The sequence below is a fragment of the Phalacrocorax carbo genome, chromosome 6 (assembly GCF_963921805.1).
Source record: "Phalacrocorax carbo chromosome 6, bPhaCar2.1, whole genome shotgun sequence".
Taxonomy (NCBI): Eukaryota; Metazoa; Chordata; class Aves; order Suliformes; family Phalacrocoracidae; genus Phalacrocorax; species Phalacrocorax carbo.
Genome location: NC_087518.1, coordinates 55,837,120 through 55,864,305, shown reverse-complemented (window position 1 = coordinate 55,864,305; position 27,186 = coordinate 55,837,120). Strand labels below are relative to the sequence as shown.

Here is a 27,186-nt window from a genome sequence, read left to right as displayed (position 1 = left end):
AAAGAATAGGATGGGGTGGGAGGAAGAGGGACAACTGCTTATAAAGTTAGCAAAGCAGCAATTGCTATTTCTGGCCATGGATGCAGGCTGTTACCTGGGGGAAAGAAGAACAGTACCCTGACAAGTTATGGGCTTGCATCTGCTCAAAATGTCCAGTTCTGACTAGAAAAATAAATACCACTTGTATTACATATCTGAGATCTATCTATATTTTGGTTTTTTTTTTTAAGAAAACCTTGTATTATTCTCCTTGGTGGTGCTGCTAACAATCTAACCGCTCACTGCCCAGATTTCTGACCTGCTTGATCCTTGGTATTTGGGATCTTCATCTGCCTGAGTATTTGGCTCACCTGAGAAGCAGCCAGCTGATGCTGTGTTATCTAGCCTACTGGCTGCATTTGAGATGAAGCACAGCTCTGCCAGCAGGTCTGTGGCCGCTGCTGTCATGTGTGTGGTGCGGCTTTTTAATCTTATTTCATGTCATATACGATGTACTGGTTATGGCCTTGCAGAGCCAAGGAGTGTGACCAAGATCTTATTCTAAAAAAAACCCCTCATGACTTCAACACTATCAGTGATCTCAACATTAGCAATGCGAGTAATACATGTAAAGCTGCATCCTGGAGACATCTCTATCTTTCCTCTGATACAATCAAGCAGACACAGATAGAACTGTAAAATGCAGGTGGGGAGAGCAAAGAAGTAGATTAACACATCAGATGAACTCATTATGCTTAGGAATGCCATCTTAAGGAAAGCATGGCTTTCAGCACTGTCATAGAAGGTGTGGAGGGGTAAAAGAGTTCCTTTGTTCTGATTCTCACTGGGGTCTGGAAAGAATTGTCTGAAAAATACTGATAGTCAGTATTTCCTCATGAAAATAAGTTGCAGGGTGCTAAACTTGTGTAACAGCTGTTTCCATACCAAGGCTAATTTCCATGCCAATGTTTTGCATATGCCCAGGTAGTGAGAACTTCTTGTTTTCAGCAGAGCTCAGATCTCTTCACAGAATGAAGTTACACTGAGGGGAAGAGAGAGGTGGGGGCCATACTTGCTTCTAGGTACCTGTTTCCATGTTTGATAGAAGCATATTTGCAAGTAAACAGTGTGCATGCAAAAGAGGAAGAAATCGAACCCAGATATGCTCATACCTTTCCAATTAAAAAAAAAATGTGTAAAGGAATAATTTGTCTCTGGCAGATGGGGAGGAAAAACAGGTGCCGCTGTAAAAGACCAAACCTGTGATGGCAACTGTCAGGGCCATCTTCCTGCCTGAGGCAGTAGCTGATACCATAGAATCATTAAGGTTGGAAAAGACCACTAAGATCATCAAGTCCAACTGTCAACCCGCAGCCACCACCACGCCTCCTAAACCAGATACTTCAGAGGACACGTTAAGAAAACCTCCATGCATGAGCCGACATCATGTTCTTGCAGCTGATTTTGAGTAACTGCACGTAGATGTTTGCCTGGGCTTTTGTTCCTTCTTCTCCCTTAAACAGCGTGACTGTAACCGAGCACAGCATCATCCAAGAGCGTTAGGCAAGGCTCCCACGCTGCCCATCCCCTGCGCGTAGGGCCGAGGTACAGAGCTCATACTGGCTGGAAGGACGCCTCTTAGAGGTCTGCATTGGGTTTTGAACACCCAAGTTTACAGTAACCACATCAAACCACATCCTCCGAGGAGCCAAGTGCCTTTTCGGCTGCAAAACGACCACCTCTCTAGTAGCGAGGCTAGCCCCCCGGCCTCCGCTGCGTGCTGCCTGCGGCCCCCGAGCGCGACCGGGCTGAGGGAGGGCCGGAGCGCGGTGGCTTTGCCGGGAAGGGCAGGGGCGGAGGGGCGGAGGGGCGGGGGCTCCCCCTGCCGCCGGCCCGGCGGGGCGGCTCCGGGCACGTGGCGCCCGGGACCCCATAAAGGCGGCGGGGCCGGGCCGTGGCGGCTGGCGGCGGGCAGGGAGGGAGGGAGGGAAGCAGGGAGAGAGGGGGGCCCTGCTCGGCCCGGGCTGCCCCCGGTCCGCCGCCGAGGGCTGCCTGCGGCCTCATGGAGATCTCCCTCAAGCACCTGCCCGGCGGACGGGCCGCCGGTACCGGGTGAGCGGGACGGGGAGCGGGGGGGTGGTGGTGGTGGTGGTGGTGTCGGAATGGATCGTGGGGCGGGGGGGGGGGGGAGGAAAGGATCGGGGCGTGCCCTTTCCAAGGGTGCGGGAGGGAGCGAAGCGCCCCGGGGCACGGCGGCCCTGCGGGACCGCGATAACCGGCCGTGGGGGCGGCGGGGCTCCCACCACCCTTGGGGCAGCCCGCTAGCAAACAGACGGAGGCAGCGCTCCAGAGCCGCCTTTTAAACGTGGTGCCCAAGGCGGGAGCCCTCCGCCCGCCCCGCCGGGGCTTGCCTCGGCCCGCTGTTCGGCGGCGGCAGAGCGGCCCCCGCTCGTCACGTCGCCCGTGGGCCGCGGGCGCGAAGCGGGAGCCGCAGGGCGTTTTGGGCGCCCCTTGCTGCGGCTGGGTTTGGCGCTGCTCCGGCGGTGGCTCGGCCCTCGGGAACGCCCGCCGCGCTGTGAAAGGAGGGCTTTCTGTTTAGGTTCCCCCCCCCCCCTCAATTTCTTAGAGCTCGCTGTCCTGAGAAGGGCTAGGCGATGCCCGCCTTTGGGCGAGCTAGTGAACTTGGTAAAAGATCATGAAGGTGAAGCTGGGGCTGCCCAGTCTGATACGTAGACCCCCAACTCGGTGATTTTTCCTTTTTTTTTTTTCCCCTCTTCCCCCCCCCATCTTGTTAATACCTCTTCAAGATGTAGAGCTCAAGTAGGTAAATGCTCTTGATATGGATGTCTGATGGAGAGTGTTAGGGTTGCTCCTGTAATGCATTACTCCCCCCCATCCCCCCAAATTGACTGTGTGCTCTATAGCTCTTTAGCTAATCGACTCAATGGTGCTTTTTCTGCCGGCTGAAGAGCTGGATATTAAATACTTATTTTGTAAGTAGGTAGCTGTAACTGGTAGGCATTACTGTTGAAACCTTTTCTGGAATAAAACCCTGAGCTTTGAAGTGCTTCGCTACAAAACGTTGTCCGAACAACAGATTGTCCTACCAGATACAGCATTGCAATGGTGGCTCTCCTAAGGCAGCTTTTAGAATGGAATTAGTAACAATTATTATTTGTGGTGCACAACACTTAATGGCACTTAAATATGCATTTAAATATGCATAGCAGAGTTAGTCTTATTCATAAAACTTGCTTGTGTCAGTGCCTTACAAAACATACCATGGAAACCTATTGAGCGGTGTTACTTACACTGCTGTGTCTGATTGAGTTGTTCTGTTACTCTGTCTTGAGCTAGGTGCGTCGTTTGGATTATCTTTAGATCATTGGGCTAATAAACATTTGGTGGAACTAGATGGTTAGTTTTAAAAGCAGTAAGTCACTATTAATCACTCAGCTTTTTAACTTTTTTAATGCTCTGGTTGAAGTTTCTAATACTGCAGATTTAATGCAGCTTATTTGGATGTTATTTTGAATCTGTTCTAGAAATGAATGGATTAGAAAACAGTTGCTGTATTTCATCTATTGCCAAATGAGTTATTTCTTGACTAGTACACCAGAGAACAGCCGTTCTTTATTGGAAGACAAAGCCCAAGAGCGACATAGGCTTGAATCTCATCTCTTCCTCTTAAGTTGAAAAAGTACGCTGCTTTCCTTGGCTGCGTTTCCTGCTCACAATTTCTACAGCTAATTAATAAAGGAAGTTAAAGGCATCACTGAAAATAATCCCTAGCCAGTGGAGTTAAGCGGGGGTTGTGTAAAAGTCAGTGTTGTTATTAGTCAACATTGAGTTTTTAGAATAGCTGTAGGGGCTTCAAAGGAAACTGTGGGAAAAACCCACCATGTTTTCCATGGTATGTATTTGAATATCAAGGGAAATAGTGGTTTTTGTGAATTTTGCTGTTTGATTTTTGTATCTGAAGCATTATTAAAACTAGTCTAGGAAGTTTTTATAACAAATTTAAATAAGGATGTCCTCTACAGGTTCTTTTTCTTAAAAACATTCCTGTGTTTTTTCCTGTCTCAAAACCAAAATCAGCCCACCTCCCACCATCTTCACGAATTATTGATTTCAGGCTGTGTAATAAAGGTAACATTTGAGCTTCTAATGTTAAAAAAAGCTTTTTTGTTTTTTTTTTCCACTTCCTCTTATGAGGAAACACCAGAGTATCGACTATACTGTGTTCTTTTAACTCTCATTTCTCTACTTAAAAGATAGCTGGTTCTATGGGTTTAAATACTGATACACCTCACACAGGTGAGGACAAAAGAAGTAAGAACACATCTGAAAACTTCGAACTGATGCTTCTGGTTTTGACACTGAGAGAAAATGTTATCCTTTATAAAATTCAGAACATGGGGAGTAATTTTCCAGATGGTAAATGGGACTGATAATTGGCTTATGTAGCCAGTTTCAGATACGATTGCTCTACCTTAACACATGGAGAGAGGAAAAAAATTTTAAGTTTGGTTCTGATCTTTGTGTGCAGTAGGAAAGTTCTGACAACTACAGTACTGGGAAACAGGGTTAAAAAGATTAGGAGAAAGGGAAAGTTTTCAATGTCCCACTCAGCTGAGAGGGAGAAACTTAAGAGTTATTTAAGGCACCTACAACAATAATGCTCTGTGCTTGTTCCTCTGATTTTTACATGCCCAGATAAATAAAGAAATGCCTGTGAATTTAGCCCTTAAAGCTACATGTTCATAACAGAAGCGTGCTGTGAAGCCTGCTCTGCTTGTTTAGTCTTTAAGACACCTTTTTCTGGTGGTAGGACGCGAGTTATTCAGAGAAATTTGTTAGTGGTGGCCTCTATTTCAAATATTTAGTTTCAAGAAAGAGTTAAATGTAGGCTTGCTATTACTATTACAGATCCTCTTATTTAATGCCTGTTTCCTGAGAAATAATTGTGTAAGGGTTGTGTTTTTTTGATGATCTAGTGTGATTGAATGATTTTTAATGATGTGATCATAGGGGAAATACTTCTTGCATTTTGCTGTAAAACAAACATAAAACTGTTGCAGATCTTTTTTTATGTCATGTGGTGATCTGATGTGAAACTGCACTATGAGGAAACTGCTGAAGCGTTCTGTTGGTTTCTAATTAATGTATTATTTATGGCAGAAATATGATGGCTCAGTCAGACTTAGATTTAAAGGAGATGGCTCTGAAAGAGGATTTGAAGTTTTACTTCATGAACCCGTGTGAAAAATACAGAGCAAGGTGTCAAATACCATGGAAACTGGCTTTGCAGATTTTGAAGATACTGATGGTTACTACACAGGTAATCCTTCCTCTGCTTTCACTCTTAGAAAGTGTAGCAATGACATGTAGGAGAAACAGGTCTGTGGTTCTGGGCCTTTGCCACCCCTGGGTATTTGTTACTGACTTGAACTTCCTGCTTCAGTCCAGAAAGAAACAGTACTATGAAAGATGTGTCGAGGGGGGAAGGATAACATAAACTAAGTTATAAAAGCCTCCTTGAGATTTTGGGGCAGTATTTGACCAGGTATTTTGCTGTTTTTAAAATAACACTTTGAAGCATATTACTCTTCCCACTAAATCCCACGCCGACTTCAGGCTTGCCGTCACAGTATGGCTCTGTGCTCTGCTTCCTGTTATGTTCATAGATTATAGTTTCACTGCACTGTTTCAGAAGTGATATTTCTTGAAATCTGGTCAGTAACTTGAAATGTCCATGTTCAATGTGAAAACGCTGCAGTCTCTGGTGGTGATGGGGGTGGCTGGGCTACAGGAATCGGATGTGCCCCTTGCTTCTGTCGTCAAACGATGCATTTCAAACAGTCAGGGAAACTAATAGGAAGAGGCAAAGAAGGGGGTGGGTTTTTTTAAACTGCACGGGTATCATCAGTGTAGTTGGTTAATTTACAGTCCACTAAGAAATGGTGACTGGAGGTTGAGGGAAGCCAAATGGGACACGCATGTAAGTAAAATTATTTTTCTGGACCTCTGAAATGCAGGACTCTGACATCTGACACTTTGCAAGTACAGCTAAATATACAACTCCTAAAAACATGCTGAGTTGCAGGATTCCAGGTTTGTGTTTGACTTGCCCGCTAGAATGAAGCGTAACCCGGGCTTACGTGTCCCTGTGTTTTATTGACCGCTCTCGCTCTTCATCTCCCCGCTGGAAAGACGTAGCAGGCTCTCTGGCCGTGCTGGCACAGGATCCGGCCTCTGTTGCTGTGCTGTGCCCGAGTCCTGACGGAGCTCTGTCTGCAGGCAGGAGCAGGGTACGGCGGTCCGTCTGTCCAGGCAAGGCTAGCTGAAACAGGCTATTAAAGCCAGTGCTGGCGCAATTGCTATCCGTAGTGTCGGAGCTGCTGAGGACAGGGAGCGTATTAAGGTGTGGGGGTGTGTGGGGGGTGGGGTGGGCAGTGTGAGCACAGCGTAAGCTAAGGGGATGTGTTGCCCCATCTTACTTTACTAGCAGCTGTACCTCAGCTGTGGGTTATTGGACTCCCTTCCAAACAAGGCAGTAACCTTTGTGTGTGAGTAATGAGACAAAATACAACTTCACATGGCTCTGAAAAGGTTCAGCGCTTCCATCTATCCTAACCTACTGACTTAAATTTTGGGGAGAGTGACTGAACATGTAATTTTTCTGTCTGCTGTCTTAGTCTCCCACTGTCCTTTGTGGGCAGAAGGGGTGCTCTGCTGTTTACCTTTCAAAAGCCATGAGATTTTCTGGGTTACTGCTTAAGATTTTTCTTGTCAGCCCTGGGTCTTGCTCGGATGCCAGGCTGGTAGTCGGCAAGAAAAGGAAAATAGAGTTTCTGAAGGAAAATGTGTTGCTGCTCTGCAGGGAGGTCTCAGATGTGAGCTAATAGGAAATGGATCGGTCCAACAAGCATCTCTGTTTCAGAGTGAGGGCAAGACCCTTGAAGGACAACCTAAGAATAAGTTAAGCCTCCTTCTAGCTGCCTCTTCCTGATGCCAGCCTGTTAGTCATGACACTTGTGGCTTCTTTGGTGTGGTGCAGCAGCTGGGGTATCTGTGCCTGACTGAAAAGCAGAAGAGGCTTCTGTCCCAGTACAGGGAGTAAGTCTTACTCTAGCATCATGCTGAAATCCCGTAGGGAGTCCCCTGAGGGACTCAGTATCTCTAAAAAAATCAGGGATCTTCCAGCTGCAATACAAACTAGAGTGCTGCAGATTTATTTATAGTGCTTGGTGATTTTTTTTTTTTGCAGTCAACTGAAGATATAAATAGTTGATTTATAAAACTGAGCTGAAAGTATGAAGATTTAGTTCTTAGCTCTGTTGGGTATATAGAGTCTTCAGCTTGACATCCCCATTTCTCTGTCCTGGCTGTGACTTTGCCATACAACCCAACAGCCTTGCACAAAATAGTCCAACTGCATATATTCTTGTAGCCTGCCCTAGATTTAAGCAATTACTATCTCGGACAAGAGATGATGTATTGCAGTGAAGGGGATAAAAATAGGTGTGCTTGCCAGCTTCCATTGTCTTGAATGAAGGAATTTGGATCCTAGTGGAGCCTGCCTGTTTGCTTTGGGGGATTTCTAAGTTCACAGCTCTTTTGCTTGCAGTTTCTACTCTTACTTCTCCCCTGCTTCCACAAGAAACTGGCAGGGCTTAGAAACTCCATGCAGTAATGAGACAGTTTTACATTTGCTGTTAGTAAGCAGTTTAAACCTAGGATGAAGAGTTAGCTGTTTTGGGCTTGGGATATCCTCCTGCTGCTATGCCTGTGAAGAAACTTTTTGCTTCATTTTTCAGTTTCCAGGTTCCATTTATGTTTTCCGTGGTGGTGGTAGGAATGGGAGCATCCATATGGTAGGGCAACACAAATCCTGAGTAGTAACTCTGCTGTCTGCTGTGGCTTCTTATTATAGACCCCTTAACCAGCACCTGTGTCAGGCAGGTGATGCTTTTTGTTGCTGTGGGGTCCCACATAGGTTTGCTCTAATCCTGTGCCATGCTGGAGGTAGGAGGAAGGTGCAGGAATTTGTCCCATAGCAAAGCAGGGCATTTCTGGGGTATCAGGCTGTACTTGTAGGTTCGTTCTTCTGCCATTTGCATGGTCAACAAAAGTTTTGGCAAATTCCAGTTAGAATTGTTGGTCCAGGATGAGTGAAAGGTGGCAGTGATCTAGCTGTCTGTTTAATTGCTGCACTGTAAGTTTGAGAATCAGCGGGAGACTTTGATTTCTGTTTCTCTTACCCTGCATGTGGTTAACTGTGACTTCAGTAGTCCTATGGCATTGTTAACAGATGCTTTGCTCCTGTTGTAGCAGGGTTACAGCAACAGGCCCCTTTGTTTTGTGTTCATTATCATTCAAAACTGTTTCCAAAATGTTGCTGCTTGACCAGTGTTCAAAAATCAAATTTGTTCTTTTTTTTTCTCTTGCCAGCTTATTTTTTTTGGTTTGAGTAACCAGTTGGTGGTCTCATTCAAAGAGGAAAACACTATTGCTTTTAAACACCTATTCCTGAAAGGATATACTGGAGTTGATGAAGATGACTACAGCTGCAGTATATATACACAACAGGATGCTTATGATAGCATTTTTTATGTTATTAATCAGGTAAGTGTGTGTTTATAATGAACAGTGTTAGAGCTGAAGCTATAGCTATAAACTTCTACTAAGGTTCTATTCTTCTGTTGCCATTCTTGGATTTCAGTTTTCGTATTTCAGCAAGTCAGCGTAGGTGGGGTATCCTGAATTTTTTGTGTACATGTCTGCATTTTTGTCTCGTGGAGACAAATCTAAAACAAAATTTTACTCTGTGCGTAGTACTGAAATCCTGAAAGTTTGAAAATCAGTCATCTTTCATGAACTAGAACCTTTGTTTAGGTCTTACTTTGAAGAGCTATGGGCCCTGAATATACCTATGCATGGTATTCAAAAAATTTGTGCTTACAGCTATGCTGAATTGTAGCTTTGTAGTGAGTGCCAGAGGCCTCAAAATGGGGAATATGGTACTTCCAGGAATGTAGGGGCACTTGCCCCAGTTAGGGATGGTATTTTAAAGAACGGTCCCTTTACAATCGTGGGAGGAAAGTGAATAAATCTGGGGTGAAAATTCAGTAAACATTCTTGTATTTAAGATTAATACATTTAGAAGTCATGAGATGAAAGAGTGTGTGTGTGGAAAATGAAATGACTCTTGTGTTTGGGGATGACGATAAGCCCAGAGACGGTTCACGTGGGATGAATGAAAAGTGGCTTTAAATCACCTTTCGTTTTCCCTGACCTTGGGACATCATCTCCGACGCTTGGTTTAAAGCAGTTTTGCTGCTGTCAGTTATGCCCAGCACTCACAGTGGTGCGAAGGCTATACTTAAACATGGGCTTGCGAGGGAGCTTGCTGCTCCTTGGCCGCCTCCTCTAAGCTACAGCAGAGCCATCAACAGATCAAACGTGCTGTTTCTGCTGTGCTGGGTAAGGCCAAGGCTCTCACTCCTGGTGTGTTCAATGAATGTTCACTTAGTTTTCCCAGTCTTTCTTTGAACTCTCAATATTGCCACTATTTCTGCTATAAACTGTGCTTTTTTTCTTCCTTGCTTGCTTTGTCTCACTTTCCTTCTTTTGTAGGCACTAAGGCTGAGGTGAAGTCCAGATAGAAGACAGTAGAGAAATAATAGCTTTATATCCTCAAGAATGAGCCAATGTGTGATACAGGCATCAGGAAAAGGTCATGTCATAAAATGTCTATGTTGTATAGAGGTAGACATCTTTTAAGGAGATTTTAAACTTGTGTTATCTGAATTCCTTAGTGTTCTGTGGTGTTCCTGAGGCTTTTTTATCACATGTAAGACTTCAGGTTCCTTCAGGTGAACATTATGACTGGTGGTGTTTTTTTAAGTGTTTGTTTTTTGTTCTGTTTTTGCTTCGTTTTTTGAAGGATGCCCTCTAGGAAGAGACAAGCCAGCTGTCCTACGCTGTCCTAAGCTAAGAGCAATGCTTTTCTTTGTTTTGAGATGGACAGCTAGAAGCTATATGTTTCGGTATTTTTGGTTTTGATTTTTATTTTGAAATGCGTGGTTGGTGGGGCGGGGCAAGCAGATATTGCAGAAGATGGTAATAGTGCATAGCAAAACTGGAGGTGTAAAAATGGAATTTTAGGTTTTGTATAATGTGCCACTGTGATATCTTCACAAAAAATAAAAAAAGAACATACTTTCCCCTTGGAAGAGTACACAGCTTTTCCTTACTCCTCTCCTGGGTCCGGTTTGGAAGTTGCTGTTACAAAGAAGTCTTCCAGAGCTGTTATGCTTGTAACCTGCCTGTGGCAGAGTCTGGAGGACCAGGATGTTCTGCTGGCTGCTCTGTGTGAGGCTGCTTAGAAATGTGTAAATGGAAATTCTGCTTTTACTGTTTCATAGTGTTGTTTCAAAGTGGCATATGAGTAACCCAGAGCCACATGTGATGCTGTCAGGGTGGCAGAGCCTGAAAGCGCGTGTGGGCAGAGCAATGGCTGGCTGTTAGTCACAACTCCACATCCCTCTGAGGACATCTCCAGATCGCTGCATCTAACTACTGTTTCCGCTCACTTGACCTGCCTTAGTCAGACTTGGCTTCCTTAGTTTACTTTAAGATAACATTCTGGCAGGGTACGGAGACCGTGGTTTTCTGCCAGGCTGTCTAAACCTGTTCAAAGCTCAGCTGTGAGGAGTTGAAGCAGCACTCTGAGGCAGGGCTTTGGATGGAAATGTGGTTCCTGTTACGACTCTTTTGGACATGGAGCGTGTGGTTGATAATGACCAGTGGGATTTGTACCCCACACGATGGGCTAGTGATCATAACGCTCATAGGAAGGAGGAAATAGGGTGACGCTGAATGATGCATAATAGCAAAGTCCATTTTTAAGGGAAAAGGGTCTAATCTGTATCAAAGCCTGATGAACAACTGTTTTTGTTTTTGTTTTTTAAGGAATGGGAAGCCTTGTCTGATTTCCTGTGTTTATTTACTTCAGGCCTCCTGGGAGGTGAATGCTTAGAGTAGACCAGTGCTCTACACTGCCCTGAGATTTTTCACTAGGGGTCATGATGACAAAAACTAATGAATTAAGATGTTAATGCCTTCTTCCTCAAAGGGCCAAGGGTCTGTCTGGCTTCTTGGACAATGTTAGCTGGTGCTGAGCTGAGCTGGCAGACAGCTGTGCTCACAGTTAGTCATTGATCTCCTCAGCTGTCCGAGTCAAGAATGACAGGGAGAGCTGTGCCCCAGGGGTTTGCCTCGCTTGTGCAGGGCTGGAGGGTGTGACTCCGAGGATCTGAGGATATATCTTGCTTCCAGCAGACACTGAGAACGTGTGGAAGGCAAGTCAGGAGAGGACTGGCCTTGAACAGAGTTCTGCCGTGGTGCTCAGGGCTCATCCGTGTGTTAGTGCTTGGTTTGGCATAGCTTTATTCACTTCCTTTTCTAGTCCTTGTGCTCAAGTGTATCTTAACATATGAGGAAGGTGACCTGTGCTGTGTTTAGAATAAGTGAAAAAAGAACGTGCCTTTCTTGCAGGCATGTTTTCAGTTGCTTCTGTGCTTGTGTAAAGCAAGCAGGTTAAATTACTTTTGGAGGCTGTCCAAGCTCTGTGTATGTTCCTTGGTTGCGGGATATGTAGCAAATGCGTGGCTTCCCTCTCCTGTAGTCACACAGGGAGCAGCTTTGGTTTTACTCCTGGGTTGGATTTGATAAGAACTGGGTCTTGGATTATATGTAAAGCAATCAAGCTTCAAGCGGTGTGAAAACTAACACCTTCATGAGATAAATACATAAGATATCCCTGGAGCGTGTGTGGTTAGTAGCAATTCTGCATTGAAGCTGCTGCCAGGCATCTAATTAAAAGCTGTCTGCTGGGTTGCTGTCTGGCACATGGGTAATCTTTTGCAGGCAGCCCAGTAGGTACAGGGCTCCCAGTCACTGTGTTACCAGGATGCTAATCGCTACTAATTAGTGGCCAGCAGCCCCGTTGGCTTCCCATGAGATAGCCACTCTCAATTCACAGACCGTATGTGAAAGTAAAGATTTTTTTTTTTTAGTGTAGAAAGCTATATTGATACACCTGAGATTGCAAGTTACTATCTAATGCAACAAAGACAACTGTCTCTAACTTCTGCTTCTGTTTTGTTTTTTAAACTAGTACAAGCAATTAAAGAACATATCCCTGGGGACACTTGGTTATGAACATGAAGGATCAGGCTTAAAAATCTGTAAACAGCAGTACAAGAAAGGCACGATGCTCCCTTCCAGTGATATGCTGAACATAAATATTTCTACTGAAACAGGTATAGTGTTGTACTAAAAATGTCTTGCTGTGGAGTACTTATATTCTAACGCTAAATCAGTAAAGTATAAAACCAGTAGCTTTTTGCATGGCAATCATCAGAACATTAACATGCCTTTTGCCTCTTTCACTTGTGGTTTTTAGTTACCTGCCTAGAAATGGCAACTGGTGTAGACTGTAGGAAGCTCTTTTCAACTGCTGGCATTAGTAGGTTGTGGGTGGGTTTTTTGTGTTTGTTTTTGTTTTTGGATTTTTTTTGGTGGGTTTGTGGGTGTGGTGTGTTGTTTTTTTGGGTTTTTTGTGAGTTTTGTGTGGTGGGGTGTTTTGTTTTTGGTTTGGTTTTTTTGTCCCACCTCACCCTCTATGCAGAAACTTCAAATACAGAATTCTGGATGCCAGTCAGTCTGTACCTTCAGTGGGTGGGTGTCCTTACCACCTCTCAGAGCAGAGTCCTTGCTGTTAGCCTCTCAAGCTATACTACATGAACCTGCTCCTGATCCTGCTAGCTGGGGCTATCTGTGGATGGGTTTGCTCAAAATTAATCCTTTCACTGATTAGGACTTGCCATTCAACCTGATTATCTCAGTTTTATGCTGCTTGCTTTGTGAAGTTTTTAAGATTACAGCTTTTCCTCTTCTCCTCCCAGAATGTATCTTTTTTAAGCCACAGGAGCTAGCTGGTAAGAAGGCTGAACTGAAGCTGAACTCCTCTTTTTTCAATCTTGAATTTTACAGGTAAAGCGGTGGTGGGGATTTTATTTTATTCTTAATTTGTCCTTTCATAGGAATATGGTGGATTCTGAGTTGTGCAGTTTCCTTGCTTTGTGTATGTGTGTATTTTTGTTTGTATTTATATATTTATACACTTTTTAAAATGTTCAGGCTTATACAGGTTGAAATCTCCTTCAAGCTGAAAGGCATCGCTCTACAGACAATCCACGCCCGTGAATTGCCTGACTGCTATGCATTTCAAAATACTGTAAGTGAACATGGGGTATGGCACTGCGAACACTGTATATATATAACAAGAACTGAAGCTTAAGGGGTAGTCATCACCCTTATATTTAGACTGCAAGGGAAAAGCAGTTGAGCATGTCCTGGCCCTTACTTCTCCTTCAGAAAGGCTGCTGAAATCTGTGTTGCTAAGGGACAATATTATTTTGTATCATATTCCAGCTGGTAACTTGATAACCTGAGAAGGAGATAAGTAATTGTTATCCTTCTAAAGGTTAAACTTGTTGGCTTCTTGGAATACTGCTTTCTATGCTGTATGTGACATGTTCTCAAATTATGTCTACACCAACAACAAATATTAATGCATACTATGTCAAAGCACTTACCGAGACTTTTTTTTATGGAATGAAATTTTGTTAGCCTTGTTTCTGATATACTCTTGTTTTTGCAGATAACTTTCAATAATAGAGCCCACAGTGGAAAAATCAAAATCTATTTTGACAGTGACACTAATATTCAAGAATGTAAAGACTGGCATGTATTTGGCTCTGGTAAGTATGGTGCATGTGTGTTTGCACGATAGCAGTGTTACACCTCCTCCCAACGCTTCCCCTGTTCTATATCAGTCTATCTAGCAAGACATTCCCCATCCTGTTCATATAAATAAGCCAAGGAAAACACCTGACTTGGGTTCACATAATAGCTTTTAAACCTGTGGATGAAAGGAATGAGCACAGAGTGTCAAACAAGTTTCTGATTGTAGGTCACAGAATGATAAATGAGGTGGGATTTTTTTGTTTGGTTTTAATTTAATAATGCTGGTGTGGACCAAAGCCTGCATTCCTCTTACCCCATGTAGCTGTAACACTGTTGGAGTATAGAAGGACAGGTGAACTTAGTACAAAAAGGGGACACTTGTATTAATAGACCCATTTTTGGTTTTATTTCGAAGAACTTGAACATGCTTTTCACTCTTGTGGCCCAATCTCTGTAGTTGCAGAAAGAATATTTCTTGTAACTCATCTATTTATGGGGTGAAAGTGTTTAAATGCAAAGTGTGTAATTTTGTTAAAATTTGTGCTCAGAGACACGTGAAAAGACTAACTTCGCTTCCTTTCTTTGACTCAACAGTTCTCCAGAAAAACACACAATATATTCTAGTCTTTGATGGGTTTGTCATTTTAAGTTGCCTTGCTTCTCTCATCCTCTGCACGCGATCTATTGTTCTTGCTTTGAGACTACAAAAAGTAAGTACAGTGCTCATAATCTCAAGGCTTATTTTGTCTTTGTTGTGTTTGCTGTTAGCCTTGTTGAGTGATAACGTTTTGAAATATTGGGTAGTGTATCTGTTGCAGGATGTTGCTCTCTTACTGTGTTTCTGTCTCTAAAAAGGATGTGTAGATGTATGTATGTCTGTGATGAACAATTGCTAGCTGAATGGGTTTTTACACCATTTTGGGCAATGCTGTAATACAACATACTTTGTATCTGTTGCAGGCAAGAGGAGACACTTTTTGTGTCCAGGGCATAACTTTGTCCAGGATTTTAAGCAAGAAACCTTCTCAGTCTTTGTGCTGCTAACAGCCAACACACCTTGCACCTTCAAAAACATGAATTTTTTTTTCCATGGCTTCAGAGTAGAATTCCCATAGAGGTCTTGCCATAAATTAGTGCTTTAATGTACGTCTCTCAAAGCCAGCTCTATCTGGAGAAAATGAAAGCATAGCATATAGTCTTAAGTCTGGCTTGGTGTTTTGGTCGGTCTGGGGCTGGAACTCCCCTTTTTTAGTTGTTCTTTCCTTCTTCCTCTACAATCCCTGATCACCACCTGCTGCCACCTTCCTCCCTGCTCATCCTCCTTTGCAGACTGAGACTAGCCCTGTTTGACTTCATCTCAAGCTGCTTGCAGAGCTTCATGTAAGCAGACCCAGCTCTTCTGGTCCAAATACTGATGCAGAAACACTGGCTGGGCCCTGAGATGTACCAGCTTGTAACTATTACTTGCTACAAACTTTGCAAGCATGTGGCTCATGGGAGTTGGAAAAAGAGCTCAGGATAAGTAGGATATAAAAGCACAGATACTTGCTTATCTTGTTCAATATAGCCTTTTTGTGGCTTGTAAACAAGCCAAGGGTGAAGGGGACAATTCAGCGAAGGCATTGTCAAACTGCTGTCAGGAATAGGGATGTCAGCATTTACTTTTGAGGAAAAAGAGCACGTGAAAGCAGATGGGCAGTGTTGGGTGTAAGAAGTGATATTGTCAGCTCTGGAAATGAGAGCTCTTGACTTATAGTTGTATTTGAGTTATTCGTTTTCTTTTGCACACCTTTAGTTGGGTGGCCTTGCTCTGTTGGAGGTGGGTAGAAACTTTTGTGTTAACAAGCCACGGTTAGGCTGGTGGGGATTGGTTATGAAGTCAGCTGTTCTGTGGAAAGTTGGTTTTCGCTGGCCTAAACCAATCTTAATGTTTTTGCTTTTTATTTCTGTTGCTATTGAGAATGAGTTTTAAGCTGTTATTCCAGCAAATACTATAGGAAAAAGGGAGTATGTGAAACTTGAGCATTGCTGTACTACTGGGGCATCTGTACATATTTTTCATCTAGGGTGACTTGTAACTAAACATCTAAATGCTTGTCAACAGAGATTTGTGAACTTCTTCTTGGAGAAATACAAGCGTCATGTCTGTCACGCTGATCGCCTGGAGTTCATAAATGGATGGTATGTCCTGGTAATTATCAGTGATGTGATGACAATCATTGGGTCAATCCTAAAAATGGAAATAAAAGCCAAGGTGAGAGTTTAATACTTCAGATAAATACTAGTCTTGTAACAACCAAGTATAATGTGTTTTAACTCAGGGACAAATGAAAGTGAGCTATCATAGTCACTAGTCATCTTGTTTACTTTTGCTAGTTCTTCATTTCTTCATCTCCTAGTGGTAGTTTGACTGGTAACTGGTTTCAGTCCCTTTTCCCCTAAAATCTTTCAGTAAGACCATGTAAACTATTTAAACATCTTATTTCCACAGTGCTAAGTCTCCTAATCCCTGTTGTAGGACAGTTCCTAATAAAAAAACCAAACAAACAAAAAACAAAACAACAAACAAACCCCAACCAACTTTGGTTGTGTTACTTCTGTAGGAAGTAGTAGTACATCTTGTACAGGGAAATCAAGAGTCATCCCCTTGGGTAAAACAGGGGTCTCTTGATGGCTGTGGGACTGGAAACATGGTTGTTACAGCTTGCTTTCCTGGCCTGTCCAAACTACAGGCACAGACAGTGTCAGATGCCAGTCCTTGACCTCCCAGTCTGGGCTTGCTGAAATCAGTGTGTTTTGTCCAGCTGGCAGCTCTTCAGGGTTTGGTTTTTTGTTTGTTTTGTTCAGTTCGTTGTTTTTTCGTCTGGGGTTTTTTGTAGATTCCCCCCTCCCAGTAGAGCGGTATGTCAACAAGTCATATGTTCACAAAACTTCATATTCTGGGAAAAACTGGGTAGGTAGTGTGCTGCTCCTGCTTCATGTGTACTAAAGCTCAAAGGGCACATGCCCAGAGCAGCCTTCAGAGGAAGCACTTGAGAACCTCCAGCTGTCTGGTGAAGTAGGGGGATGAGGGCAGGAGACCTTGAGCTAGATGGGTATCTCGTGCTTCTTGCAACCAGTTCTAGCCTTCTAAAGAAAAATGCAAGTAGGGAAGATAAAAAGGTCTAAACTTCACTGACAGTAAAAATTATGTTCAGGCTCTGAACAGCTGTTCAGAGATGTAAATTCATGTTGCATGGAAAGGGCTGTAGGTCTGAGGCTTGCTTTCATTTAAATGATGGCTCATGTTTTACTGAACAGCGAATGAGAGCTTGTTTGCCTAACAATAGCATATATTAACCTTTTTCTTAAACAAAAATTTGGAGATACTCAATCTAATATCAAAACTGTGTCATAACCAAGGTGGAGGTTTCAGTTCTTCATGCAAAACTGCAAGAGTATCAGCACAGATGTGCTTTCATTTGCAGCACTATTGCATTTGGGTGATCTCACTAAATAACTGCAGTTCATTTTGGTCTGATTTTTGATGTAGCAACGTCCTTTCTGTAATGGACTGCCCTGCTTTCTTTGTTTGAACTGCTGGAACTTGAATAGCTGTCAAGCTGACATACCTACCACTTTGTAACTTGACCACCTGCTCTGTTTGGATCCCTCAGAACCTCACAAGTTATGACGTCTGCAGCATTTTACTTGGAACATCAACTTTGTTTGTCTGGGTTGGAGTCATCAGATACCTGGGATATTTTCAAACCTACAATGTAAGACAGGAATTGAATATTCAACGATTAAAAGCATCTATTTGTTACTCTTACTCAGGTCTCTCTAACTTGTGCTTTTTCCCCTTCTCCTTTCTTCCACCCTGACATGTAGGTGCTCATTTTAACTATGCAGGCATCATTGCCCAAAGTGCTAAGGTTTTGCTGTTGTGCTGGGATGATTTATCTTGGCTATACTTTCTGTGGCTGGATCGTCCTGGGACCTTATCATGAAAAGGTACGTACGCCTTTTCTGGTCTAACGATGTGTGAATATCTGCGTTTGTGTAGTTCCTAGTTATAACAGCAGAAATAGAACTTAAAGTCATGTTTTTATTTAAAAGCTGTAACATGAAGAACACGGGAGTGTTTCTCCTTCCATGTGTACCTCCCGCCGCCTTCTCCATTTAGCAAAATAACTGTATTCTTGCTTTCACTGTGTGCGTGAAGTCAATGTAATCTCAAATAACAAGGCTGTGTCTGTGATGAGCGGATGGTTTATCCAGGCAATGCCTGACTGCGGATTAGAGGTAAATTGGTCTACCTCGCCCTCTTCTGGCAATCCCAGTCCCATTGGGATAAAGAGGTACCAGTTCACTGTTACCGTTTCTGGGAATCTCCTTGACTCTGACTTCTTTTTTTCCAAATTTGTCCTGTGCCATGGAACTTCAGCTCTTAAAACTTGACTCATAAAGAGGTGGATGAATGTCTGTCTTGTTTACTTTGCTTCCTGGGGGGGTTGGGATGGTGGTGTGTGTTTGTTTTGTTTGGGTTGTTGTGGGTTGTTGCTTTTTTTTTTTTAAAGTTGATATTGAAGTGTGTGCCTGGTATGTCATCTTGTCTGAAACCTGGGTACATCAGTAAGGTTTGGATATTCCAAAACACAAGCCAAAAAAAAGAAAAAACCACAAAGCTTGCTTGTTTGTTTTTTGTTGGCAGGTGCTCTGTGTGACAGTTTGAAAAAAGGCAGATTGCTGTTGCGATAAATTCTAGATGTCCATTAATCAGTAACAAATGTATGACTTGTCACTCTCGATTTCTGGTTATTTGCAGTATATATTGTAACAGAGACACATGCTGCAGCGCTTGCTGCTCAGCTTCTTGTGCCCCCAGAGATCAGATTCCTCTAATATAACGTAATTCTCTCCTTTGAGGAATGTAGGTATGCAGTCTGCACGTATTAAGCTGATGACAATACATTTCTCCATGGGATGCTGGATGCTGTGGGATCCTCAGTCATACCAGAGGCTCAATTTTTTATAACAGGCACAGGATAAATACAGTTGTAGCTGCCCTGCAACAAGTGCATTAATTGTCTGAGCCAAAAGGAAGCGTAGTCAATAATATGCTTACCTGTGAAAACGTTACCTCTTGCTAAATGTCACAGATCAATGCCAAGGAAAGCAGGTGCAGTTGCGTGGGGGTTCCCTGTGAGAGTTCCCCAGGCCCCCGCTGGAAGGCAGTGTGGCACTGTGCAGAGCTGGCCGTGCCAGGGCTCTCCCGCTGCCCGACCCGTCCCTGGCGCTGTGCGGGCACACAGGAGAGGAGAGGTCCTTGTGCTCGGAGGTTCTGAAGGCCTTAGCTCAAAAACATAGAAACACATACGGTTTTTTTCCTTCTCCTACTGCAGCCAGAGGGAGGGTGTGGGAATCCTGTGTTTTCTGTTATGTTGATACAGAGGCTTATAGGTGAGAAATCCTTAGCGGGTTTCTCTCTGTACCCATGCATCAAAACTTGTGGGTTACTCAAGAACTACCCATACCATGCACCCCTTCTCAGAAAATGTGCTGCTGGGTCTCATAATGGCTTTAAAAATAATAATAATTAAATAAGCCATAAGTAACACCAGACCTGCTGTTCCTGTGCAATAGTATGTTCTCCTTAAAAACATATGCCCCTTGACATTTTGTTTTCAATATAGGACCCCAGTTCAAATGAGTATGGTCACGTTGCATCATTGGTAACAGCTACATTAAAACATAGCACATTAATTCACGTTGTCCAATGAAGTATAGCTAACAAATCCAGTTATTTGGAGGGACAGAGTGATGGTGGGAAGTGTGCTTACCTGGTTGCTGAATGGAATTTACCCTCGGGGCATGTTCCAGTTTGGGGAAACAGTTAGGAATTCGAGAGGATGTAATTGAAATGAAACCATGATTTTGTCCAGTGTGTGCTTAGTAATTTCACAGCCCAGCTACAGCTTTTACCTACAGCTCAGGGTTTTCTGAATGACAGATAGATGATGTTATCGCAAGACAAATCTAGTTTAGACCGTTTGAGCTCTGAAGGCTATATGCTATCTCTAACTTCTTAATACAATATTGATTGATTACCCCTACTCCAGTAATGCTGCGGAGCTGGGTAACCAGAGGATGTGGATTCTGTTCCTAGCATACCGCCACTGATTTACTGTACAGATTCTGTGAAATCACCTTATCTGCATGCTTTGGCAAGCAGAATGATATCTTCTTGCAGGTCTAAAATAGCTTAAAATTAAGTAACTTAAGCTTTCTGTGGTGGTCAGTTACTAGCTGTTTTGCCTGTTGAGCATTATGAGTTTATTTCTTTAATATTTCTGATGTCAATGTATAGTGCTTAGCCAAGATTATATTGCTGCTTGGTTCTATTACTGACAGGTATATTTTGGTCTGAATGTGCGGGAATGAAAGTGTGGTAGCATTTGGTTGACTGGGCTGGCTTGCTTTCTTCTGCTGCGAGTAAAACTCTAAAAAAATTACTTTTGTTTTTATGAGAATTCTCACTTTCCCTTTAATCTGGATGATTAATCTTCACGTTCTATTAATATTTTCTAGTTTGAAGATCTGAACACAGTGGCTGAGTGTCTGTTTTCTTTGGTCAACGGTGATGATATGTTTGCAACATTTGCTCAAATCCAGCAGAAGAGCACGCTGGTGTGGGTGTTCAGTCGATTATATCTGTACTCCTTCATTAGCCTGTTTATATACATGATCCTCAGCCTCTTCATTGCACTCATTACCGACTCCTACGACACCATAAAGGTAAAACATTTTTTTTCTCATTACACTTCTGATCAGTTTTGTATTCATTCTTGTTAATCACTCAACACCATACTACTAGCATTAGTTACGATGACTGGTGAGACTACTAAAATCTTTTAGCTTAGTCTGTGGTGAAATTGGGAGGGTGACTGGGTAGTCATCCAAATGACTAAGCAGTAATTGGTTTTGAAAATCATGCTTAGTGTTTGTCCCTGTTCTGTATTTTCTGCTGCTGCACCAGGCTTCCAAAGGTAACAGCTAAAGGAAACATAGGTGGAAGGATGAGTAGAAAGAGTCCGTTTAAGTATAGTTACACAGAGCTGGATAAGTCTTGTTTGAAGTGAATGTTTCTTCCCGTGACACCAGAAGCTGAGGTCAGGAAGGGCTTGCTGCCGTCTCAGATAATATCCTCTTGGCAGGAGTGTGGCAAGGGCCGAGCAGATAATTCTAAACTCACTTAGGAGTCCAGGCTTGCTTAATGTGCTGCTTGGAAATGTGTGATTGAAAGGAAATGTCTTCCGAAAGACCCACTACTTGTTTCAGTTAAAGTTCCTCCATCCATTTCCAGTATAAACTGGCTGTAAGTGAAACGAAGTTTTCAGTAATTACCTTTTGTTGTCTTCTAGTGCTGTCTCTCGTTCGTGCTTCTGGTAGCTGCAGTAACCAGTGGGAACGCAATGTGCATCATGCTCTGTAGCTCTAGTCCCTTTCTTGTCTTAGTGTCAGATAAACAGCCCGGCAGAATAAGGTTAGTCTGACATGAACCACAGCTTCCAGACTGACGAAGGGCTGCACTTCCTAAGCGTCTCAAAATACAACTTAACTGTCTGTGCTTCTGAGTTTATTGGATGGTCTGTCTGACCTGCGAAACACTGTTCTACTCTTCTTCCCTCCGAACACTGGATCAATCAGTGTGCTGAACTGGTGTTTTGCAGAGCACTTCTTCAGCACGGCAATGCCGAATATCCACCTTAGGGCCCTTCAAATCCAGCATTGGGGTTCCTAGGGAAAATGAGCCCAGAGCACTCAGAGAGCTGATGTGAACAAGGGAGAATCAATGCCACTATGACTTGAGATCACTTGCTTGGTCTTACGGACAGCAAACAAAATGTAAGGGAATCTGAGAACAATATCAACTTCGTATCACTTAGATTGCTTTGTTCCACCAGTTACATATGTGGTGTTTCTAGGGTGGGATTGCATTTTTTTTATTCCTACAGCAATACTGAACAAATGAAACAAATAGTCTGGTTTTAGCTGTTGCACTCCAGAGGAAATTTTAGAACATTTTGTGTCCAGTAACTTCTCACGTGTTGTAAATAAAATGCTTTCTCTTTCAGAAATACCAACAAAGTGGGTTTCCAGTAACAGATCTACATGAATTTCTAAAAGACCATGGCAGTGTTGGTTACAGAAAAGAACAAGCTTGCATGCCATTCAGCTGCTGCTGTAGCAGGTCAGTAGGGTGTTTTTAATGAACCTTTTTCTCAGAAGTACACCGGTTAGCTTGTGCTGTTTCACAAATGCGGTAGCATCCAGAACTCATCAGCCTGTGGAACATTTGGACTCCGTTCATCTTGTGCTTTACTTGGTGTTAGGTCTTTAGTCTGCTGATGATGCAGGGGCAGCAATTCTGAGCTTAAATGCATGTTTTAAGTGTTCTACTCATATGAAAAGCACTGTGCAGAAACTGGTGGGAGTTGATGGGGGAGGACTGCAGACTATAACATGGAACTGCCAAGGAGTCAAGAGCAAAACTAGGTCTCTGCTTCTTAGGATTTTGCAAATCTTGTTTCTAAAACACCTTTCCACTAGGCTGGGAGTCGTAGCAGAAGGCAAGCGAATGCGATTCAGCCAGGGACCAGTACTTAATCCCAAAGCTATGCTGTGTCTGAGGCAAACTGGTTCAATGCCATCTGTCAGAATATCAGAAACACGCTTTTAAATGTCTGGTTGCCACCAAACTCAAGCCTTTGGAGATCTTAGCAGTGGTCCTTTCTAAGCTGGTGTTGGTGAGAGATGAATATCTCACCTGGTGCTTGCTGGTCTGGAAGTCTATTCTTAGGTTTCCTCAGAAACAGATTCAAACACACCTCTGAATCCCTGATTGGGAGTGAAGGGGTCTTGTCACTGTCCCTAGGCAGTCTGGGAGAATTCCTGCTTGTGCACAGAATGGTCGTGGGCACCGTGCAAGGAAGCCAGGATATGGGAGAAGGACTAGAGCTGAATGTGAACACTTATTCCATGCCAACTGGTGTAACAAATCCTACTTTAGCAGTAGGATACTTGTCTACTTACATAGTGAGGCTTTTGTGAAACGCAACTTTATACTTTTGATGTACTCTGGCAGAGGGGAAACCTCATAGCCAAAACCGAGCCTGTGAGATGATGATGATGGGCAGGTATGCCAGCAGTTGCTGTGGGCACTTGAAAGCCAGCTAGTTAATAACAACTCCAGCCAGGTACAGCTTCGGGTTTCACATCCAAGTCATTGTGCACGATAAGAGACTTTTGTCTGCTTGAGCATAATAAATATTCTTTCTTGTAACATGCTGCAGAGTATTGAGGGTGCAGGCCTGGTAGCCAGAGTGTAAATCTAGAGCTTTTGCTACTATAGCAGTTTCTGCTTAATTGTCCCAGTGCAGGTGTTGGAGCTGTATGCTGAAATGGGAGGGCACAGAACAGAAGGAACAAAACTCAGCTTGGTTTTGTATGGGTAAATGCTTCCTGTTGCATTTCTTGCTGAATGAAAAACTGAAATTTTTTCTTCTGCAGACAACAGAGTGATGACAACTTGATACTTATTGATTGATGATTACACATTGAAGTTCACCACTAATATATGCAAAACCCCCCATAGTTGTATGGAGAAGAATAATTCCAAATTGTAATGAAATGCACTATCTGGATCTGCCCTGTTGTGAACAGACTAACCTTACCTAATTAAGGTGCTGGGGAAAGAAAACCTGCTAATGTGACATCAGCTGGCTGACCAGGAGGAGAGCCCAGAAGCGGCATCTGAGGAAAGCTGTGAAGGACTCGGCATTCTTGCCCCAAGTTCTGTCACGTTAAAGAAGGCTGATCCTTGAGCAATGTCTGTGGGAGCTCTGTTTGCTAATCACCTCTAGGAGGAAGGAACCAACTGTTGTTAATAAGAAATAAATGAAAATAATTTTTAAAATAATTCCATGATTAAAAAATATTAAATAAAAAGTAGTCCAGGAGAAGGGAGGAGTCTTTCACTTAGTGATGCAGTCAGCATTGAGGCTGTAACTTCTGCTTGGCACAATTCATTTCCTTGAAATAAATTTATACAAAAAGTACAGAGCTGCACAGAAGTGCAAATTATTTGCTGTTCTCCCTCTTATATACCATTTTAACACAAACAATTTATAAATTACAATCTTTACCAGCTTTAGCAAAACCAGAAGCGGTTTGGTTTCTTTTTTTTGGTTTTGAGTCTTTTCTATTATATCCACAATATTTGATGTGTTCTGTGTCCAGATTAAACTTACTACTTTAACTGCAGGTAAATACTACTTTTGCATGGTTGGAAACTTCCATAGCAAGCATCATGTGAAAAAGCATGAAAAGATTATTGCTTTTTTCCTTTTTAAATTTTTTTCTTAAGTATTGCACTGTTGTGTTGCCATAACCTGGAGGTTACTCAGGCCAAAACAATGCCAGGGAGTCACCTTATTGTTTCAAGTACATCTTATGTGGAAGAAAATATGAGTTATTTTCATAAACAACTGAGTCCGGTGGTTGGTTTGTTCAGTTATTGTCTGGGTGTCTTTATAGACGACCATCCCAAAGTACTGGGTGGTGTTTTTTGTCCTTTATATTTTTTTCCAATGAGATCAAAGCATTTGTGGTAGCTTTAAAGCACTTCCAGTATAGTACTGCGTAGGTGTTACCACGTGCTTCTGAAGACTTTCAGTGGTACTGACTGCCCCTGGAGCTGGGGGGGCTGTTAGAGATGCTCCATGTTGTCTTAATGGGGCATCTGCTCCCTAAAAGCAAATCATCTCTAGCGGATGATGTTCGCTTCAGCGTGTGGTGGCTAGGGCTTGGTCTTGATACATATCATTAACTATTAATGACGGACTCTGTAAGTTGTGGCTTGCTAGTGTTTCAAGTTGCAGAGGTGATTTGAAATGCTGCCCTTGTATGAGTAAGGTGGGTGGCAGCTTGGTTTGGGGGAAGGAGATGATGCTGGTAAACTTGAACGAGATCCTGACTTATTGAAAACAGTCCTCAGGAGACAACTCCTCAACATACTGCATTGTATCCCCTTGAAATCTGGCGTGAGGAAGAGAATTAGAGGAGCCTTTGATAGTTTCTGACCATCATTTTCCTACATTATGGTTATCTGCTAAATAGAACTTGGAAAATTCGTGCTCTGGTGCTGCCAGGCAGTCAGGAGAACAAAAACTCAACTGATAAAAAAGAAAGGGCTTGCTAACAGCATTGTCCGAAGTGTGTGGTGGTGTTCATGGAACTACATGTTTACCCGCAGGCCTAGATACAGAAGCCTGATTTGCTGTCCTTGAGCAAAGCTATTAGAAGTGCACAGTACCATCTCGCTGCGACCCTCAGTAGTGCTCCCGCGAAGCCTGCAGTGGGCAGAAGAATCCAGCGCAGCCGTAGCATTCTCTGCAGTAATCGCCTGCGAGCTGCGAAGAGGCAACAGTTCATCGTAGTGTAGACTGGCCTGAACTTGCAGGGCAAGAGAAAATAATTGGTCTTGAATTAAATGTGAATAAATACTTTCCCAAAGGACAGTGGAAAAATAGAACAGATTTCTTTCCTCCTTTATTTTTTTTTCCCTCTTTCCTCCTTTATTTTTTTTTCCCTCCTTCCTTCTTTATTTTTTTTTCCTCTTTCCTCCTTTATTTTTTTTTTCCTCTTTCCTCCTTTATTTTTTTTTTCCTCTTTCCTCCTTTATTTTTTTCTTTTTTCCACTGGGAAGTGGGTATATGGGCAAAACCAATGCTGGATTCACACCTTTTTTTGGTAGGTTGAAAAACATTATTTTTTTTTTAATAGGTCTGTGTTCATTCTCTGTGTCCCTTCTGGGATGTTTAAGGAAGAAAGGTTAATACCTGCACTGTTTCTGGCCACCAGTTAAGAGCAATGGTGACTGAGGTCCAGAAAGATGTGCTGTCATTCAAACCTTCCTCCCAGTTCTTGCCTTCCTGACAATGAATATGTTTTTGTTGTAAAGTAATGCCATCTCCGCTTGCTCAGGCTGCAGCTAGATGTCTAGAAGAGGGGGTTTTCATGTCAGTGTTTCCATGCATCCAGGCTCTGCAAATTTTTATGCTTCTCCTAATGAAGTCTCTTTGGGACGGAGAGTCTTCCCCCCATTGCAGCCTGAGCAGTGCCTTGCTGTGGCCTCAGCTGTCACTGCAGCTTGTGGATAAAAATTAAATTGCTACTGCTAACCAAGGCTCTACACTGGTAGCAAAGATTTTCTGTAATTGTCTTTTCATCAAACAGATGCTAACTGCATGATCTAGAACTGAGGATTACAGTCCTCCACTCAGGACAGAAGAGTCAATTTTTCATGTATAGAATTGTTGGGGTTGGTGTGAAGTCTCTCAGCATTTGGTTTGGGGCCCTGGATGATCCAAGTGCTCTTCTGTAGTCTGCAGAAGTGATCGGCATTAACTGATTGCTAGTGGTTTCTTGGCCCGTGCTGTGTGCAGTCTTGTCTTTGTTGTGTGTGAGATGCTGGTGTTTCCCTTATTGGCTGCTATTTTACTGGTTACTTTCTGGAATGTCTCTTTCTAAACCAAGCAGTCCCCTAGTAAACAGGACCAAAATTCGGCATGTCTGAAAATGAATTGTATTGTCCTTACTGACCTACCTCCTGCCAGTACTTGTGCCCGTCTTAGCTTAGAGACTTGAACCTAGAAAAAGCAGCTAATTAATGCTATGTTAGTGGATAATTAGCCACATAACATGTTCCAGTATGTGTTGCCCTGATGTGGCGTACCAACACGCTGGGCAGTACGTGCTTCCAAGGGCTCTAGCCTGAGCGTGCGAGTTCTGCATCTCTTGTGACTGGGAGATGTTGCCGATGGTGATGGACTGCCAACACCTGACTGAAGCAGGCCAAGCCCTTGGCTTTGGATTTTTTTTTCTTTTATCTCTAACTTTTTTGCAGTGCTTTGAGGCAGGGTAGCGTGTTGTGGAAGTACTTCTTATTTTATGAACGTTGTGTCAGGCTCATCACGTTCTGAGGTCTAGTGCCTCTCCTACCTGAAGGAGGGGAGTACATCCCCCACCCTTGGCGCTGTGAGCCGCGGTGCAGGAGCCCCTAAGCTCTGACTCAGACTGCTTCTTTCCAATTAGTAGGATGTTGAGTGCGACCTGCCAAAGCCATTGATCAGATAAATACTTGTTTGTGAGAGAATCTGCAGGGAACGAGGGAAAGTATTATCAACTATAGGAATGTAGAAAATGCTTAGAGTTCTTACTGATTTTAAGGCTTAATTTCTATAATGGCATCATAAAGCTTTCTTGTCCAGTATTGTTTTTTTTTTTTTTAAATCATATGAGCTGCTTGCTAGCTAGACTACTGCCTCACCCCTACCACATTAGAGC

General features: G+C 43.1%; 1 protein-coding gene across 1 annotated transcript; it reads left to right on the top strand.

Moving 5' to 3' along the window:
• Positions 1–1,939: 1,939 nt before the first annotated feature.
• Positions 1,940–23,897, top strand: MCOLN2 (mucolipin TRP cation channel 2). The gene is made up of 14 exons (XM_064455433.1): positions 1,940–2,091; positions 5,161–5,320; positions 8,434–8,607; positions 12,164–12,308; positions 12,954–13,041; positions 13,189–13,285; positions 13,712–13,811; positions 14,392–14,507; positions 15,902–16,051; positions 17,454–17,555; positions 17,668–17,790; positions 20,368–20,574; positions 21,915–22,030; positions 23,350–23,897. Exons 1-14 carry the CDS (start codon positions 2,042–2,044, stop codon positions 23,384–23,386), a joined length of 1,665 nt encoding a protein of 554 aa, XP_064311503.1. The 5' UTR covers positions 1,940–2,041; the 3' UTR covers positions 23,387–23,897.
• Positions 23,898–27,186: the final 3,289 nt, after the last annotated feature.